The 18,836-nt window shown below is 39.9% G+C and overlaps 1 protein-coding gene across 2 annotated transcripts in view; it reads left to right on the top strand.

Annotated features, from left to right (window-relative positions):
- Positions 1-18,468, top strand: part of Cnot4 (CCR4-NOT transcription complex subunit 4) — a 99,697-nt gene extending 81,229 nt beyond the window's left edge. The window contains exons 11-12 of one of the 2 annotated variants that reach the window (XM_034519130.2): positions 16,194-16,406; positions 17,099-18,468. In XM_034519130.2, coding sequence (XP_034375021.1) covers positions 16,194-16,406; positions 17,099-17,400 — 515 coding nt within the window. In that variant the 3' untranslated portion in view covers positions 17,401-18,468. The remainder of the gene's footprint in view (positions 1-16,193; positions 16,407-17,098) is intronic. The other variant, XM_034519132.2, reaches the window with a different exon arrangement.
- The last annotated feature ends 368 nt before the right edge of the window (positions 18,469-18,836 follow it).

An 18,836-nucleotide genomic window follows, 5' to 3' on the forward strand; every position in this document is an offset into this window, starting at 1 on the left:
CTTTATGAAAAGTTACTGAAGTATAATAAGTGGATCAGGAGTGTGTGTGTGTGTGTGTGTGTGTGTGTGTGTGTGTGTGTGTGTGTGTCTTCAACTAGGTAGTAGCAAATACCCTACTTTGGAAGCAGCCTGAGTTTTCTGAATGAGTGTTTTTAAGTTAACTAGATTTGCTTCCGTGTGTGTAGGATGAGATGTCAGCTGTGTCAACTGCTCAACAGCACTACATTTTTGAAACCATGTGGATTGAGAAGACACTGTTCTTGGACCTCCTTACTAGTCTGTGATTTGCCTCTAAGAGAATTAATGTTACTATCTTAATCATTTCTACTGCTCTGATAAAATACCCTGACAAAAGCCACTTAAGAAAAGGGGGGTTTGGTTTTGCTCACAATTCCAAGTTAAAGCTTTTCACCTGAGGGAGTTAGACTGCAAGAGCATGTGACAGCTATCACGTTTTACCGTAGCTAGGAGGCAGAGAGGGGGAATTAACCATGTGTGCTATGCCCAGCCAGTCTTCTCCATTTTTACACACTTCAGTACAGAAGCTCAGGGAATGGTGCTCCCTGCGTTTCCACTAGGTCTTTCCCCACCGGTTAATGTAATCTAAATAATCCCCCAGTAATGAGTTCACAAGCCAAACGGATCTAGACATACATACCCTCAATTGAGACTCTTACCTAGCTGATTTTAGATTTTCTCAAGTTGGCAAAACTAACCATCACACCAGGTTTTATTGCTAGTCATAAGGGGAAAAAAAAAAATCTACTTTATACCTGTTAGGTACTCAGAACTGAGGTAAGCCTAAGTAAGCCACTTGAAGCTTTGACTCAAGTACCCAGAGCTTGTAACATAGTATGGAATGTTGGTACTCCATTCTTTTTGGCTTCTTTGTGAGCACACTTCCTAAACATCTCACTGATCTCACTCTTAGCCCACTCCACACAGTTTGGATTATTCTAAGGATTCCCAGAAGCTCCACAGTGACCTTAGAACAGTGCTGCCACACAGGCATCTTTTTAGGACTCAGACTTGCTGTTGTGCTCTTAAACTCAAAAATATTACCCCCTCCCAAACACACACGCACATGCACGCACGCACGCACACACGCGCACATGCGACCCTATAGACTTTATAAAGCTTTTAAAGTGCCCATGTCTTTCTTTTCCATAGATGTAAAGTTCATGTAAAGTAGAATTAACTGTTTAAATATGTACAGGACACTGGCCCAGTAGTGTTCTTTAATTGTCTCATTATTAGTGAGAAATTTGGCCCCTTTTATTGTTAAGGCAGTGTGATAATGGCTGTATCTAGATTCACATTTACCCAGTAAGCTAAAAGGTAAATAAGTATCAAACTTAATAATACTCATGTCTCTTCATAACGGTACCACTTCAAGTTTTGTGTAACAGCTTTCATTCCCACCGCAGCCCCCTCCCTTAACAAAACAAACCCCAAAAGAATAAGGAGCCAAAGCCTAGAGGTCTTTGATTTCTTCTAGGAACACCGGCCTGTGTAGTTTGAACTGGCAATCACGGGCTTACTGTCTTGAGGATGCTTACTTAGCATCATGCAAGAACGGCTTTACTTTAGCCAGATTGTAAAGTAGACTGTTGGCTCTCTGTGTGTGCATGAGGCTTGTCTGCATGTGTAGGTTGTATGTCAGTGCCCTACCTGATGACTATAGCAGAGAAAATATTCTCATACTATTTTGTGTGATTTCTCATGTATTTATTCCTGATGTGTTTCACTTCATTCATATATTTGAGATTAATGCTGTCTTTTAAAAATATTTTGTGATTTTAAGTGCTTTTTTAAAAAAAAATGATACTGTTTAAATGCAGGGATGACTTATCCCCAGCTCACCCTAGCCAGTCTTTCCATTTTTTGCTTTTTTCCAAATAAAGATTTTGATAACCTTTTCTTATCAAAGTTTACTACTAACTAAGACCATCTCTTGTCAATTTTTAGAAAAACCTATAAAAATAATTTTTGGAGATTTATATTACAATCATGAGTTCTGATAGCTGCCACAATCATTAGAAATACTCCTTGTAAGGATCAAGTAATAAGTAATCCACTCTCAGAAGGAGTCTAATTTTTTTTTTTTTCTTTGTAATCACATTCGAACACCAATTTAGAGTTTCTTTAGTCCTGTCTGTATTTTCCATTATACACACAGCTCACTGGAGAAAATAACTTAAGATTATTTTCTGGATGTGTTTCCTCACTAAATGTTGTGTGTTACAGTTTAACTATTCTAAAAGTTTTCTCAAGGGCTTTCAGCTGAAAGTCAGTGAAAATAAAGAAGGCTTTCAAAATGTCCATGGGATCGGACCAGCAGTTATCACATGGCCTGTAAGCCATCAAGTAAAATGTGGCCTAGTGATCTTGGAGGAACCTGAAGAAATGGGAGCAGGGAGGGGGCAGCTGTAGCCTTTCAGGTGTTCTTTATGTAAACTTCATTACATGATTGCCAGTGTCAGAATAAAATAAAGATTAAAGAGTGGTGGAATTTAATTTGCACAGAACATGTCTTCAGTACCAAAGAGCACTTAGGACCAGCATGCACTCCCACTAGACTGCTGACGGTCGTAATGCTGTAAAGCAAGCAGACAAGATCACTGCAGCAACACTAACAGGCTGCTCTCCTGCTGAACGCTGAAGAAGCTTACCTCGTACACTGAGAACTGCTTTGCTGGCTTTTTTCAATCAAGGACATTGTGGCTTTTAGCCTACTGGAACAGGAAAAACTGCACTCGGATTTCAAGGCGATAATACCATCAGCATCTCCAAAGAGGGAAAAGAGTCAGGAGGGCGCTGCCTCTGGTTAACTATAACATCTTGCTGCTGTTTCCTGATACAGCGAAGTTGAATTCCAACGACTGGATTCCTCATTTACATGGCTGTTGGTCTCGGAACAGAACAGAGTGCTCTGGAAGCTCGATGCAATTGTTTGGAACTTTGCTCTGCACATTACACGTAGCCATTGCCAGAAGTTTGACTCCCTGAAGTTGTGTGGTGTTTGTTTCTTTGCTTTGCTCCCCCCACCCCCTCTTCTCTATAAGGTGATGACCCAGTTAAATAAAGGTAAATCAGGCCCTGGGTAGCAAAGTCATCAGCCAAGTAGGAACATTTTGCATTCGCCTTAAACTGAGTGTTGGGTTGCATGCTATTGTTCCATTTATGTGTTTGCTGTTAAAAGAATACTTTTTTTTTTTTTTTAAACTAAAATCCCTACGTATAGTACTGGTGCAAGGCCCTCTGTTTGATTTCTAGCTCTTACTCGCCCCAAAACTCATTCTGGACTACTACTCCATCTACCTCCATTCTTAATGCTCACTAAGACTGTTTATCAGCATCATTTCCTTAACCCTTCTAGATTTGATCACTCGTAAAGCTCCTGTCATCCTCACATGGTCCAAGACAGCCCTGCTAGATACAAACTCCTAAGACCAGGCATGTTGGGTTCTGTCCTTTTTAAAAATCATTTTGTTTTGAGACAGGTTTATACTTTTTAGCCCGTGGCTGGCCTGGAACTTGCTTTGTAGACTAGTCTGACCCTGAACTCACAGAGATCTGCCTACCTCTGCCTCCACACCCAGCCTCTCAATACATTTTAAAATTTATTTAATACATTAAAACATGGGTTTAAATAACCCCCAAATGTACAGTTTAGGTTGTAATGGTTTCAGATTTTAATTTTTGAACACCATACATGCCATTCTGACAGCTTGTGTTCTTGTCTTCTTCTTTCTCTGGACAAAGAGTCATTTCTTACTCCATGTAATTTACCACAATTAGTGTGGAAGTCACAACTAGATCTTCTAAGTCTATTCACATTTTATTTTGAGACAGGGTCTTACGAATTTAAAGTCTAGCTTTAATTCACTATGTAGCAAGATGCCTCACAACCTCACCATCTTCTGAGTGTAGGGATTGCAAGCTCGTGCTAACATGTCTGCTTATATGTAGTGCTGGGAATCAAACACAGGGCCTTGTATATGCTAGGCAAGGGCGTCATCTGCAGAGCTACATCCCTAATCCCATAGCTAGACCTTAATGTTTGCAAAATGTGTGCTTTCCCTATTGGAGCCAATAGTCTAGATTTTTTTTTTTCTATTACAAGAAAGAGTGGTGTCTATTAGAGATGTTAGTTGTGATTCAGTATATACTGTTAGCAGGAACCATTCTACTCTCCTCTCCGTTTATTTCCAAAATGGAGTTTGATTTTTTTAAGTGATCATATTCTATTCTATTCTATTCTATTCTATTCTTCTTTTCTTTTCTTTTCTTTTCTTTTCTTTTCTTTTCTTTTCTTTTCTTTTCTTTTCTTTCTTTCTTTCTTTCTTTCTTTCTTTCTTTTCTTTCTTTCTCTCTCTTTCTCTCTTTTTCTCTTTCTCTCTTTCCTTCTTCTTCTTCTTTTTTTTTTTTTTGAATTAAAACAACATATTTGAACAGAAGGCGTAGTCTGGGTTTTGGAATTGACTAAAGAGCAACCAGTGCATTGTTAAACATTGAACTAACAGATTTTTGACACTGGAAGCTTTTGATATTCAGTTCAGGCAAGTTTTTAAAAATACTCTTTAAAAACCGTGTAATACTTCTAAATCTTTTTTCACTAAAACATTAGTTGTAATTCAGGCAAGTTTTTAAGATATTCTTTAAAAAACATGTAGCACTTATAAATTTTTTTTCACTAGAGCATTAGTTCTGATTCAGCTTGAAGCTCCAGAGTATCTGAAGTAAGAATTATAGTTTCTGACTTATATTTAAAATGTACTCATCTAATCTTCCTTCCCTCTTTCCTTCCTGCCTTCTTTTTCAGTGAGCTTGAATATTGACTGAGAATTGGTTCTGTCAAGACCATCTCTGGCAATCTGTTCCAAACTCAACTATAATAAATCATAACTAAGGATGAACACTTACATAAATACATATTTTTAAGTGATTTTAAAATAAACTCTTTTTAGTGGACTGGTGGTAAGCATAAAAACCTTTGAATTCATCAGAGTCTTTTGGAATGCTGTTCTGCACAGGAGGACTGGCTTTTGTTTAATGGAAAGGATGTGTTCTTAGGACAGACTGACTCACTCTGTGTGTGTGTGTGTGTGTGTGTGTGTGTGTGTGTGTGTGTGTGTGTGTGTAAAAACCAGCTTAATAATTACAAATATGTGGCACAACATACATGATAGTAATCAATACCAAGTCATTGTGTTGTTCAAGAATTGTCCTGTTTTCTACACTGAAACATCACTTGAAAATTTGAAGCAGAAAAGGTTTTTCATTTTACCCTAGTAAATAAATAAGAGAAAGGAAAAGCAAAATAACTGTTTAACAACAACAACAAAATCTTTGTGGTTAGAGCTGCTTTGGTTTCCCAGCTGAACTGGAAATTGGAGGTTCCCCATGTCCTCCATGACCCCACACATGCACAGCTTCCTCATTGTTGGCATGTTCCAGTTGAGGAGCATACAGTGATACAGCACTGTTACCTAGAATCACAGTTTGTATGAGGGCTGCTCATTCATGCTGCTGTACACTGTCAGAACTAGACATGTTTCCTCTAGTCTTGTTTCCCTTAGAACACACATTGCACATAATTAGTGAAATTTCAATATGTATATGTTTGTTATAGAAAATGAGTGTTTGTTATACCAGCCAATCTCAAAACTTAAAAAATACTTCTTGGTTTGCAAAACTTTTAGAACAGTGAGAAACTTGTGGAGTATGTGAGTGGTCTGTTATCTGGAACTATATGAGCCATCTGTTATACCATAACTATACCCATCCCGTTTTGTGTAATAGAAAATGATGATGTTTTCATGTTCTGGTTTTTTAATGAAATTACAATAAAGTAAACAAATCTCATGTGTAGAAATACTTAAGCATGCAACTCCTAACAAGTTATAAATATTCCAGTTATAATAATATTTTGGAAAAATGAATAATTTTAGTTGTTTCAGTTGAGATTTTTGTTAATTTATAAACCCTTAAGATAATTCTGTGCTTGTAGGAGATGTCTTAGGATCAGATGAGGCTGACTAATCTTCACTGTTGTAATAAAAGTGAACTCTATAATCAAAATGCAATAAAGACATAGCTTTAGTGATTTAACTTCTAGATCGTTAGAAAACCTCTTAGTAATAAAAACTATGAACATCAGAAATCTTAGAAATTGCAGTAGACAAAACCATTGGGAATTGCTGCAAAGTCAGCAAAAGTATCCAATTTAAGCACAAAACTAAAAAGAAACTTGAACTCCAGTTTTTGTTTGTTTTTTTAAATGCCTTATCAACACTGAACAATCAAAAGCTGTTGCTGGCTTTATTGGGAAAAGCCACTGTCCAGTCATTCAACGGAGACCTGAGAAGCAAGCAGAACAGTGTAGCTATTGCCAGAGTGTAGGAACAGGGTGGACAGAGTTGACATTCACTGCATGTTTGGGGGGTGCTGTTGCTTCCAGAACCTGCAAAGCATGGACCTACTTTTTGTATGAGTTAGCTTTGGCATCATCTAGTCAGAATAAACTTGAATTGTAACCTGTCTTTTCTTTACATTAAGACTTCCTTCCTCAGAACTCCAACTGTATGTTATCCCTGATATTTCTTTCTCAAAACCCTACCACCACCACCACATCTCTTTTTATAGTGTTACTGCTTTCCATCTTACTGTTTATTTGATGTGATACAAACACATACAAACACACACACACACACACACACACACACACACACACGCGCGCGCGCGCACACACAGTGTTGGTCCTTACTGAGTTGAACACACTTCCAAAAGCTTCTATAAAATACTTAAATTTTGAGAATTCTTTAAGTATACTGAACTGTTAAAGACCTTTGTTTTATTGATTAGGAGTTCTTTAGGACAACTTGTAATTGCCTTTTTTCCCCTCATAGTTAAACCAAAACTCTTTCATTTTTTCCCATTTGTACCTTTTTTTCAGTGCCGCTTGACAAAGGCCAATACTGCTTGTCTCCTACCGTTTGGATGTAGATCAGATCCTCAGCTCAGCCATTCACACATAACTTGATACCAGTTCTCTCTATAGCTCTCTGTAATATATATCAATTCGACAGTGCCTTTCTTAAAGTGAGCTTACATCAGATGGTAGTAATTGACAGGTGGCCTACTTTTTAATGAAAGCCATTCTTATTATCAGTACTTAGCCTTACATGTTTGCTTATACAGTCCTTTTATAAAAGCATCTAGAAAAAAAGGGGGGCTCAGCTAAGGTTGTGTTATTTCTTATTTAGACATGCACATTTGTTTACATGTGTTTTTAGATGCTCAGTACCAGTTTTCTTATCAGATACCACACGTCTACATTATGTCTTTTCCCATGCACATTACTATGTAGGTAGGGTTTTTTCCCCCTCATGTACTCTGGATGCATTTTAGGAAAAAAAAAAAACAAAAAACAGGAATGTATACTTGATACATTTTATGTGACGAATTTGATCAAGTTAGAGGGTATTCTGTTTATATGTCCCCATCTTGCAACTTTGCCTTAGGAAAAGGATACATAATTACAAACTGATAGACAAGTGTTGCTAATGACTTCTTCAGTTTGTGTAAAGAGCATAAGGATTTTAGGAAGAGGTTTAGTTTTTACTCTTAATTTTGTCATATGTACGACTGGATTTTTGTTGCCATGTTTTGAACTTTTGTATATTTTGTTAAATATACAGAAAAGTGGAGTTAAACAAACCAAGCAGTATGACAGAGACTGACACAGCATCTAAAGTGCTGCATAACTTGTCCAAACTCTGTCGTTAGCCATGCTAGTCTTTGCCATCCTTACCACCAAAAGGGAATTATTAAAAGCAGTGTGGACTGCTCACTTCAAGATACATCATACTCCGACAACTAAAGAACCTATCCAAACATTATTTTGATGTGATTTGTTCTTCATGGGATGTCTTTTTGGCTCTCATTGGTATTGCACTCTGTTTGGGTCTTGAGGTGTCAGTGGGGTGAAAGAAGACCTAACTGCAAAGCCTGAGGTTTAGGCAGGCAACATCAGAGGAAGTAAGTCATAAGATACAGGAAAAGGATATGTCCTTTAGAGTAGTTGTCAGTAAAAGATACCTTCATGACTACCTGCTCAATCTCAACATAAGTTTAACTTCATGAATATTTCAGTTGGATAGGAGCTATATAGTTCTTGACAAAATGTTGCTTATTTCCCAGAGAAATGTCTTGAAACAAAAGCAGAGCAGATCAGTTGTTGGTGTCAGTCAGAAGAATCTAGGCATGTCATTGCTGCAGTCTGCTCATGTTCTTGCTCTTGTGTGTCATGTCTCAACAGTAGTTCTAAGGTCTCAGCTGTGAGGACTGACACCCTAGGATGCACTTCACTTTGTGCCTAGAGAGCTGAGGTCACTTCACTCCAGCAGATGCCTTTCAGCCACCTGTGCATCTCTGCTCTTGTTGCTCAATTTGTCCTTTTAGCCAGGAGAGCCTATTTTTTCCCAAAAGATGGGTGGGAAATTGAAATGTGATCCCTACCTTTCTGCCTTTTCCTGTGGCTAATGTTAGTGCCTAAGATCGAACAGGGGCTTTCGTGTTTGTTTGTTTGTTTGTTTATTATTCCACACTTAGGGTTTTGTTTTTTTTTTTTTTGCCATTAGTATGCATTAGATCATTATGGATTCTTAGTTTAATTCACAAGAATTACAATACTCTTACATTATAGATAGTATATGTAAATTCTCTTTGCTAATCTTTTCAATATTATTTCATCAGATCTCCTTTGTACAACTGACTTTTATATACCATCTCATTTTCTTATTATTAATATTTAATACAAAAGATACATACATTAAAAGTAATCACAAAAATGGTCAGAAAGAACATGAATCAAGATACAAACATGAAGCTCAAGGAAGGGGTAAGAGAGGTGGACAAAGGGAAGACAGACAGACACATCTGTCTATGAGGTCAGAAAGTATTGTTAATATTTATCAGTGTATAACTAGAATTCTATAGCCTGTGAATCATTTCTCCCATGTGAGAGCAACCTTCACCCATTCTTTTTCTGGCTTGTTTTGGAAAAGTTCTTACTAATCTGGAAGTACATTGTTCAGTGCCATTCATCCTGTTGCCTAGTGAGGGTCAGATGCTATTTACCAAACCACGGAGGAACTCAAGAGACAGGTAGGAAAGAACATTTTAAAATGTTCTTTTAAAGTGTCACTGTGGTACTGACAAGAGTAGCCAGACTACTTGCCACATAAGAACTGTAGCCCAATTACTCTTTACTAAAATGGTAAATCCCAAAGAAAATCTGAATTTTTACGGTAGGTAACTAGCTCCCTTGTTGGGCAGAATTAGATTTCCTTCCTTCTTACTGTCTTGGGAAAAATCTGTAGGGGGCATTTTATCAGGTTTATTTTCATAGAGCACATATAGCTCTCACGAGATGCTAAGGTGGTTGACACCTTGCATGTCTGCAGTTCTGTAATCTGTTTTAGGAAAGCCACATTCAGTGAGTACTCTGGTGGTCTCCTTGTCTTGGGAATGTTCCCCACAGGGCTCTCCCTAACCTAGCCTTAACCCTAGCCTGCTCAGAGTCAAAGCTCTTATCCGTGAGTCTCTTCTTTCATCAGCCTCTCTCTCTCCTTCCTTCATTGAACTTTATGTTTGTATCCTCTGATCCTTCCTGTGATTCCATTTTGACATATGTATCTTTTACATTAAATGTATAGTTTGTTTTTCATTTTCCAGATGGGTAGTGCTTGGTACCCGGGCTGGCTGAAACTCACTTTGTAGACCAGTCCACCCTCACATTTATAGTGATCCTGTTGCTTCTGCCTCTTGTGATTTGTGGTAATTCTTTTGCTACTGAGATGATAGGTGTACATACACCACAATACCCATCAATGTGTTCCTTGTTCATATACACATTTACACATAGACATCCTTGATAAATCAGTATCTAGACACCTTCTTGTTCTCAAGATGATCTTATTCTCCTCCAAAATGGGTTTAATCGATTCTTACAGGAACATTCTAGAACAGAAAAATGCACACTTGGTAAAACACACCTGCTTATGCTTTTGTGACTACCTGTCTACCTCTGTTCTGCACAGGAGGCTCGCTCTTTCTTCCCTGATCTTCCCAGGGCACCAAGCGATCCCATCTGTGGGATGGCAGGATTATTCACTTTCTTCTTTGTGCTGCATAGAACCTGTTTGTTTCTACCACAGTATGTATTGTTATACACTCTGGTAATGTTACATGCCTGTCTTGTTGTACTGTATGTAGGTGCCTAGACCAGCACTGGTTGGTAGTAAATTTTACAGAAACAAATGCTTTAGAGTTATACTCACTTTTTTTTACTGATGCTGACATTTTAAAATTCCATAACCTCCACTTAACTTCGCTGGACTGTTAGCCCTGAAGTGATGATGGCATAGAACATGGTGAAGGAGGGGTGTCTGCGGGAGAAAAATGGTAAAATGTTCCTTACAAATCTTGGTTGCTGTCCTTTATACAGGCTTTTTAAGAAGCATGTCTGGCTGTGTGCATGGTGGCAAACTCTCAGTCTCAGCACTCCAGAGGCAGAGGTGGATGACTCTCTATGAGCCTAGCTTGATGTACATAGAGAATTCCAAGCCAGCCAGGGCTACACAATGAGACCTTGTCTTTTAAAAAAAAAAAAGAAAGAAAGAAAAGAAAAAAGAAAGCATTTTCTATTAAACAATACTATGCATTGGATTTTTTTAAGTATATATTTTGCATGTGTTTTGGGCACCTGAATAGTACAAAAATATCTTAGTGACTCATTTCTTTCTTGTTTACATTGAGGGAAGCTCTTTGGACCCTTAAACCCCCACCTGGCTTTGGAAAGGTTTGCTTCGTTTTGAAAAGAGCCATTTGTTCATTGCATAATACACTTTGAAGTTTGTATAGGGTCTTCAAATCTACAGTTACCTTGAAATAAGGAAAAAAGTGTAAGAAACCAAGACAAGTATTGCTTATACCATGTGTCATCTGGAATGATCTGAGTGAAAGAAAAAAAAAAAAAAAAAAAAAAAAAAAGACAGGTTTTTGGGAAACTGTTTAAAAATTAAAGAGCTCCAGGAAGCAGTCTAGTGAAGCAGAATGACAGGAGATAGTCTAAGATGTGCAAAGCATGTCCTGCTGACCCAGATCTTCCATTGGTGCCACTCTGACTCTCTTACACTGCATAAACAGAGTTTGACTTTTAAATATTTTGTTAAGGTATCTGACATTTCCTCTTAGAGCTCTTTGTCATTTTCTTTTCTTCCTTTATTTCCTTCTCTTTCCCTCCCTCCTTCCCTCTCTCCCTCCCTCCTTCCCTTTCCTTTCCTTCCTTCCTTCCTTCCTTCCTTCCTTCCTTCCTTCCTTCCTTCCTTCCTTCCTTCCTTCCTTCCTACCTTTTGTCTAAAATCTTATTTTTAGGACCATTAAGTCTGTGCCCAGGCAATTCAGCTCTTCCATACTGATCTGTCTTGTTTTATAATAAACATAGTCTTAGAAATTTGAGTAGAAACTCAATCATTTAAATGGAATATTTCTTATAAGGTGCTTGTATTTATGTCTGAAAGACTTTCTTGACGGTCCTAGGAATATATTTAATTAATAAATGTTGGTGATTTTGCTGCTGTCCTGAAGAATCTCTTACCCATGTAGAGAACTTAAGTTGTAATATGGCAATTTTTTTCTGTCCTTTAAAGTTTGGTTTGGCATAGTTCATTTATATATGAAGCTAGGCTGTTGAAGTTTGAGAGAACTAGGCTTTCATGCAGTAATACCGGTAAACCATAGTGAAAAGGATTAGAGAGACCAGCAGTGTGGTGGCCCATGGAGGCCATTTCCTGTGCACCCCAGAAAATGCACATTGTAGGGCAGAGAAGAGGGAACCTTGGGAGGAAAAGAGAAGTGGACTCACTGTGGGAAAGAGACTGAAGACAGACATACAGGATGAAGTCTTAGGACTGCTTCTGAGTGGGACTCACTGACACCTTCTCACATGGGTTGTCAGGCCGCTCAGGGTAATTTAACTTGACATGTAGGCTCTCTGGACCCAGTACTACAGTCAGTAATTGAAACTTAAGAATTAGGGCCAAATTTGTGAGGCAGCTGCTCCCACCAAAGCATAAAAGCTAGAGAACTTGGCATGTCTGTGAATTTAATTGTATCAAACTACTTTAGTTGATAAGGCCTATGTGTTTACAGACAGTCCTGCAAGCACTAATTAAACACTTTAAAAAAATAAAATGAGTATCATTTTACCATAAAATATACTTGGAAACTTGCTTTTCACCGTGAATTGCTTGGCCTTTTTAAATTCCACTTGTGGAGTGTTTAGGCAGACATGCTGAGCAGGTTGGCCACACAGTACCTCTGCGAACATGGTGGCTGCTATGGCTAGGTTCCTAAGAAAAGACCTGTTCTGGGGCCAGTTCCCAGCAAGTAAGAAATCTGCTGCCGTGGCTCATTGGAAAGTGACCAATAGAGGGACATTTGTTGTTAGTCATTTTTCAAGAAATGAATGTACTTCCGCTGACTTTTCCTTCTTTCGTTCTGTCTACACAGGGGTGAGGCAGTAGAGACTGGGTATAGGATGCATGCTCAAGGTTATATTGTCAGGCAGCCCTGGTGCTGCCTTCTACTGCCCAGTGACTGTTTCCAGCCCAGTGTTTTCTTGAATAGACCTGCTGACTTCTTGCAGTGAATTCCTAGTGTGAATTCTTAAGAGATAATTAAGTTACCTCAGATTTGACTCAGTGATCCATGTGCTGATAATGTTTGGGGGGAGGGCTGTTTTATTGGAGCCTCAGAAACAAAGGGGTCACCTTCCTTTGTCAGTGGTTCTAAAGGTGACTTTGCCTCCCCCTCTCTCCATGGCACTTAGAATGTCTACAGACTAGAGGGGATGATGCTGGTGAGCATCCCAGAATATGTAGGAGAGCTATCAACAATGAGGATTGTAGTGCAGTGTCCAAAGAACAGGGCATTGCCAAAACCAGCTGCCAAGCCGGGGTGTGGCTCAGCAGTAGAGCACTTGTCTAACACCACCGCTTACTACAAAAACAAGCCTTGCCCTGTTCCAGGAATGGACTTCGTAGAGTCTACAGTCAGAACAAATCTGGGTCAAGAAGTCGGGGAGTGTAGCTGGAGCTGTTTTGTTGAGGTTAGCATTAACTGGTTTCCTTTCTTTGCACTAACTCAGCTCAAATTAGAGAAGGGAGCAGAGGAGGGAGGTAAACCTGTAAGCTCTTTGGAATATGTTCCCATTCCAAGAGCTAAGGCTGTGGGTCCTGTGGTGTGTGATGCCTTCTCCCCCATACATCTCCACTGTAGGCAACACACTGTGCTCTGAGACTCCCAGAGTGTTTAGACACTGGCTTTGTTTTGAGTGTGGATATGGGGAGATGTTGTTTCTTGTTTTTCAGTAAAGATTGTTTAAAAATTACAAACTGGGAAATTGTTTGCCAAGCTACCTTACAATCAAACTATTCCAGTTGTTTGTGTGTTAAGTACCACAGATGACTATCTTTGGCTAACACTATTGCGGGATTGTATTATTTTGCAGAACAAATAGCCTTTGATTAAAAAGAAAGAAAACATGGGATTTATTTGTTTTATTTTTTTAAGTTGTTCTTGGTTAGCAACACAGCCAACATGTAAGGTAAACTGTCCTAGAGCCTGGCTTTGCCGCCTTTGATTGTATTGTGATACCACTTCATAGTAAATTTTCCTGAATCTGTTACTCTGTAAGTGGAGGTAAGTGTTCTTCTGTTTCTCTTTTTGACAATTGTAAGAACATAGAGTGAGTGGGGTAGGGGAGAGAAGCCAGGCATTGGCTTGGGCATCTCAGTGACCTGGGCCACCCAGACCTAGGAGCATCTGCTCTCCAGTAGTCCTTCCCATATAGCTAGCAATATGGTTTTTTTTTTTTTTTTTCTTTCCAAGACAATTTTGTTTCCCTTCCATGAAGGGAACTATTTCTTAGAGTTCAGCTGTGCATCAAAGAACACCATTCTAGAAGCCAGACTATGTCTTATCTACCAGACCATCTTGTAATTGACCTATGTATGATTTCAGTTTTTATCAGAGGATCTTGTTTATGCCTAGTCCACGTTAGTTACCTAGAGGGAGACACTGACGATTATATTCTCAGTTAGAACCTTTTACCCTCGGGACTGCTGAATCCTGGGAGTATAGTACAGTTGATACAGTGCTTGCCTAGCATCCAGGAACTCCTGGGGCTGAGTAATTCCTGTTCTCCAGAGCCAGAATCAAGAGGGTCAGTCATCCTTGCCTTCACAGGGAGTTCGAAGCCAGGCTAAGATACACGAGACCCTGTCTCAAAATGGGGGTGGTTTCTTGGGGCTTGGGGTGTAACTAAGTGATAGAGTGCTTACCTAGTTCACAAGAGGTCCTGAAGTTGACCTCCAATAACACAAGGCGTGTGCGTGGGGGTGTACGTGGACGGGTCTTTCTCCTGGCTACACATGCTAATCTGTTTATTAAGATATGTTATTTCTCTGTCCTACCCGTCGTCCCTGAAAGACGGACCAGTGATACTTCTTGGCTTTTTTTGTTTGTTTCTTTGTTTTGTTTTTTGTTTTCTTTTTAATTGTGGGCTTCATAGAACCTTGGGTTTTCCCCTTAAATATTTGACTCATTTAAAAAAATTAATTAATAGTCTATACAAAGTACTCCAAGTAAGAACTTGTTAATTAATTTTTTTAAATATATCCCTTAGTATCTGAATTCAGGTTACCAAAAATGAGTTCTATAAAGGTGGGCAACTTTTTTCTCTTTTGGAGCAGTCTTGCCAAGTTGCCATGGTCCTAGTACCCACTCACCTGTGGAGTATTAGCTAGGATTTAGGCATGCACTGCTAGGAGCAAAAGTGAGAACCTGTCCCTGACTGTCATTGCCTATTAATTCCTGCCTACCTCACAGGGTTGTTGTGAGGACCATATAAAACCAATAACTGTGCAGTACCTCGTAAATTGTACAACACAATGCAAATGCAAATAATATGCAGGTGCGAAAGGCCAAGACTTAGCTATGAAAGATAGTTCAGGACTCTCCACCCCTGTGTGTTGTTTGCCTAGTGTACAGTGCTTTTTCTCTGTTTCTGTCAAGTTCAGAGCTGATGCTCCCTGACTTTAGTTGTGTTTGTCTTTTATGAAGAAGGTTAGTACCATGAAATACTTCATTTGCTGAAACCTAGTGGAATCTGGCATAGGTCAGTGATGGGGCAAAGCAAAATTTGAAAAGAATTCTGACTTTACCAAAGAGCATGGCCTGCCTGCCCAGTCACTGTCCCTGCTATAGTCTCCCTCTATGCTGCCTGCTGATCTGTTCTGTAGAAAGAGATATTGTTGCTTTTTCAAAGACTGTAGTTGGTTATTTGATTCATTCTCAATAAAATAATTATTCTAAGAAGTTGTTAGACTTTACCTTCCTGGCCCCAAATATTATGTATGAGTTCTGAACAGTTTAAACCACAGTTTATAAAACTCTGTTTTTAAGTTCCTAGTGTCTTCTATTTGACACTGTCTATAAATAGACTCTGAAAACTATAGGACTCCATGGCTCAGCCCCTGCTTGCTGTTCTTCAGGGGAAATATCCTTTCTAAATTCAGAAGCTTGCATTGTCTGCTTGCTTCCCTGAAATGCATTACCAATTTTAAAATCAGGAGAACTTCGCTTTCTTTTAATATTGAACCATGTTTATTCTTCATAAAATGATTTTCTTCCATTTAATAAACTTGGAAATGAGCTCCTATATTGAACTTCACAGAATTTTTTTTAAGGTGTACAGTCGGCATCAGCTGAGCTGGCTAAATGCCTCTCTGGAGCTTTATCCTGTAGCTGGTGCTGGCTTGTCTCCAGAGCATTGAGTCCTGCAGCTGGATTATAGATTTGCACCCCACGTAGAGGTCAAGAGGCTAGAGAGACACCAGAAGGCCCCTCCCACCAGCCCGAGAGAGCTTCCCTCTCCCTCTCTTGAGGTCCCTGAGCTCACAAGCACAGACCTAGCCCAGTTTGTCTTGCTAGGATGACCCACAAACGCTCAGTAAACAAAGAATAATTCCTCTCCCGCTTAACCACTAAAGAACAACATATGTTTCTAACGTCAGCTTTTTATTTTTTTTTTATCTTTCATTTTTTGTTGGTAAATCTCCCAGACAACAACAGTTCTGTAGAGAGTTTAAATATGAAGGAATGGCAGGACGGGCTAAGGGCACTTCTACCCAACATTAACATCAACTTTGGTGGACTGCCCAATTCTTCTTCCCCCTCCAACGCCAACCACAGTGCACCAACGTCCAACACTGCCACCACCGACAGCGTGAGTTGGGACAGCCCTGGCAGCTGGACAGACCCAGCCATCATCACAGGTAACTTTTTCCCCCACCGCCCCCCTCAGCGCCACCCACAGGTGTTAGTGTGGTCTTTAGCACAGACTAAGTCAGAGCAGGGGTCTCTTCGACATAAGTTCCTTTTCATGAAGCCGGATTCATTCTTAGGGTCATGGTGAGCCTGTCCGCCTAGTTGTGTCCTGAGACGCTTGTGCCTTGGTTCCTCCTTTTGGTCTAAGTAGGTGTTACCGTCTGGCAGCATGCGTGTATTTTGTAGGCCTCAAAGTACAGAAGGATCTAACTGAGCCATCTTAAGAGAAACATACTCCACTCTTTATAAAGCTCTCTATATAAGGCTGTCTGTGTCCAGATCCCTGCTAGAGAAGGGCAGGGCAGTGGGGAAGCCCACCATTTACTTTTGGGAGGTCTGGGGTTTTTTGGAGGGGAGGTTGCTTGTTTGGGGGGATTTTTGTTTTTGTTCTTTGCTGTTCCGCCTCTGAAAGCGAGGGACCAAGTTTTAGGAGGGTTTGTGCAACAGTAAATCTTGGTCATTGCTGGAGAAGGGGGAGGGTGGCTGAAGGGTCATAAGACTGAAAAGATTTCATTTGGAAATTGACAATTGTCATTTATTTCTTAGGTGGGCAAATCACTCGTTTAAAGTTGACCTGAGTAACTTGGTCCCCTCTCCTTACAGACTCACCATTTCCTTTTGTCTCCTGTTTCCTCTGTAGGTGTTCCAGCGTCTTCAGGAAACACTTTAGACTCTATTCAAGACGACAATCCTCCACACTGGCTAAAATCCCTACAGGCCCTCACAGAGATGGACGGCCCCAGCGCTGCCTCGTCACAGCCCCACCACAGCGCCCCCTTCAGCACACAGATCCCTCTGCACAGAGCCAGTTGGAGCCCCTACCCACCTCCTTCAAATCCTTCCAGCTTCCACTCCCCACCCCCAGGCTTCCAGACAGCCTTCAGACCCCCCAGCAAAACCCCCACAGATCTGCTACAGAGTTCAACACTGGACCGCCACTAAACAGAGAGGGAATGGAAAAGGGCAGGATTTGTCCCACCCTGTTCACCCCTCAGCCCACTCACAGTTCCCGTCTCATCTCTTACGTTCTGAAGAATCCAGTTCCTGATCGGTTTTTTTTTCTCCCTACCCCCAGATGCGATGCGGTCACAGCGTCTTTACCATCTTTTATTTAACTGTAAAAAGTTTCAGTTGGTCCAGCATTTGAGTGAGTGACACTGTTGATGAATGTTTCTGCGGGGGGAATTGCCTTTTTAAGCAGAGGAAAAAGAAAATCAAAAGGCAGTCTCAATACTTAGAAAATTACTGTTTGTCTGTCGCTCATAATGACATAATCTGCTTAGCAGAAAGTGACAATTAATCTATAGGAAAGGTCAAGTAAATGTATTATCAACTGCAGAATTGAGAACCAGGATGATTTAAATGAGATTGCTAAATCCATGGGGGAAAGCAGTGGTCATGGCTTCCATCTTGTATTCAGCTTTTCACTATTGCAGGAAAAATGCTTTTAATTTTAAATTCTTTATTGAATCGACGGGGAGGACTCAATTGTGTTGTTAAGCAAAGGGATTTATTGAAAGTTGATGACAGGATAACTTGATCTGTAGTAGTAACTGGCCTGTTGCTAAAGAGTTTATAAGGAAGGAGAAGTAATTTTTTAAGGAGAAAAAATTTTGGCTTTAGACTTAAATTCAGATGTTTTAAAGGAAAAAAAAAATTCACAGATTCAATACCTATCCGTATCAGAGCTGAACTATACGTGATTTCCTCAGTCTTTCTCCTCTGTCAGAATCTTTTTTTTCTTTGACCGTAAGTCCACCTGACAGGGCACTCTGAGCCAGCACTGCTCTGGGGCCAGTCCGATCACCAACAGGAGCAAATCTCTGACCTCCTTGCCTGCAGCTTTTACTTAACCCTGTAGTTTCTGGACGTTTGTGCAGTATTGAAAAGACAGGAGAAAAGAAAACAAACCTGGTTATAACCTGATGCTAAAACTAAAAACAAGGAAATGTACCTCTTTCTTCAGAATTAAAACTAAAATCTTAAATAAAACAGAAAACTTGATGGTGACCCTTGGGTGATTCTTGTTTTTGCTTTTTCGGTTTGTTACGTGTGAATTTGGAATATTTTATGACAAAGTGCCATTTGAGTTTCCACTAGATTTTACATCTTCAGCGATTGAGGATGGTTTTGATGAAATTAGAAAATAAAGTAAGAGTCGTCTTGGTCAGCCACTGCTAGTTTCAAAGCTCAGCCCCTCTTGCTCTCAGCGGCCCCTCTTGCAGTGGTTTTCATTAGCTGAGCTCTTCCAGGCTCTCACAAATACAGAGCAGACCTTGCCAGCTGAGGCCACCTGTCAGGAGTGAGTAGGATCCTGATGTGCTGAGATGGATCTCCAGGAGGAGCTGGCGGGAGCGGCCCAGTAGCAGCACCTTAGG

Source organism: Arvicanthis niloticus, chromosome 15, assembly GCF_011762505.2.
Source record: "Arvicanthis niloticus isolate mArvNil1 chromosome 15, mArvNil1.pat.X, whole genome shotgun sequence".
NCBI lineage: Eukaryota > Metazoa > Chordata > Mammalia > Rodentia > Muridae > Arvicanthis > Arvicanthis niloticus.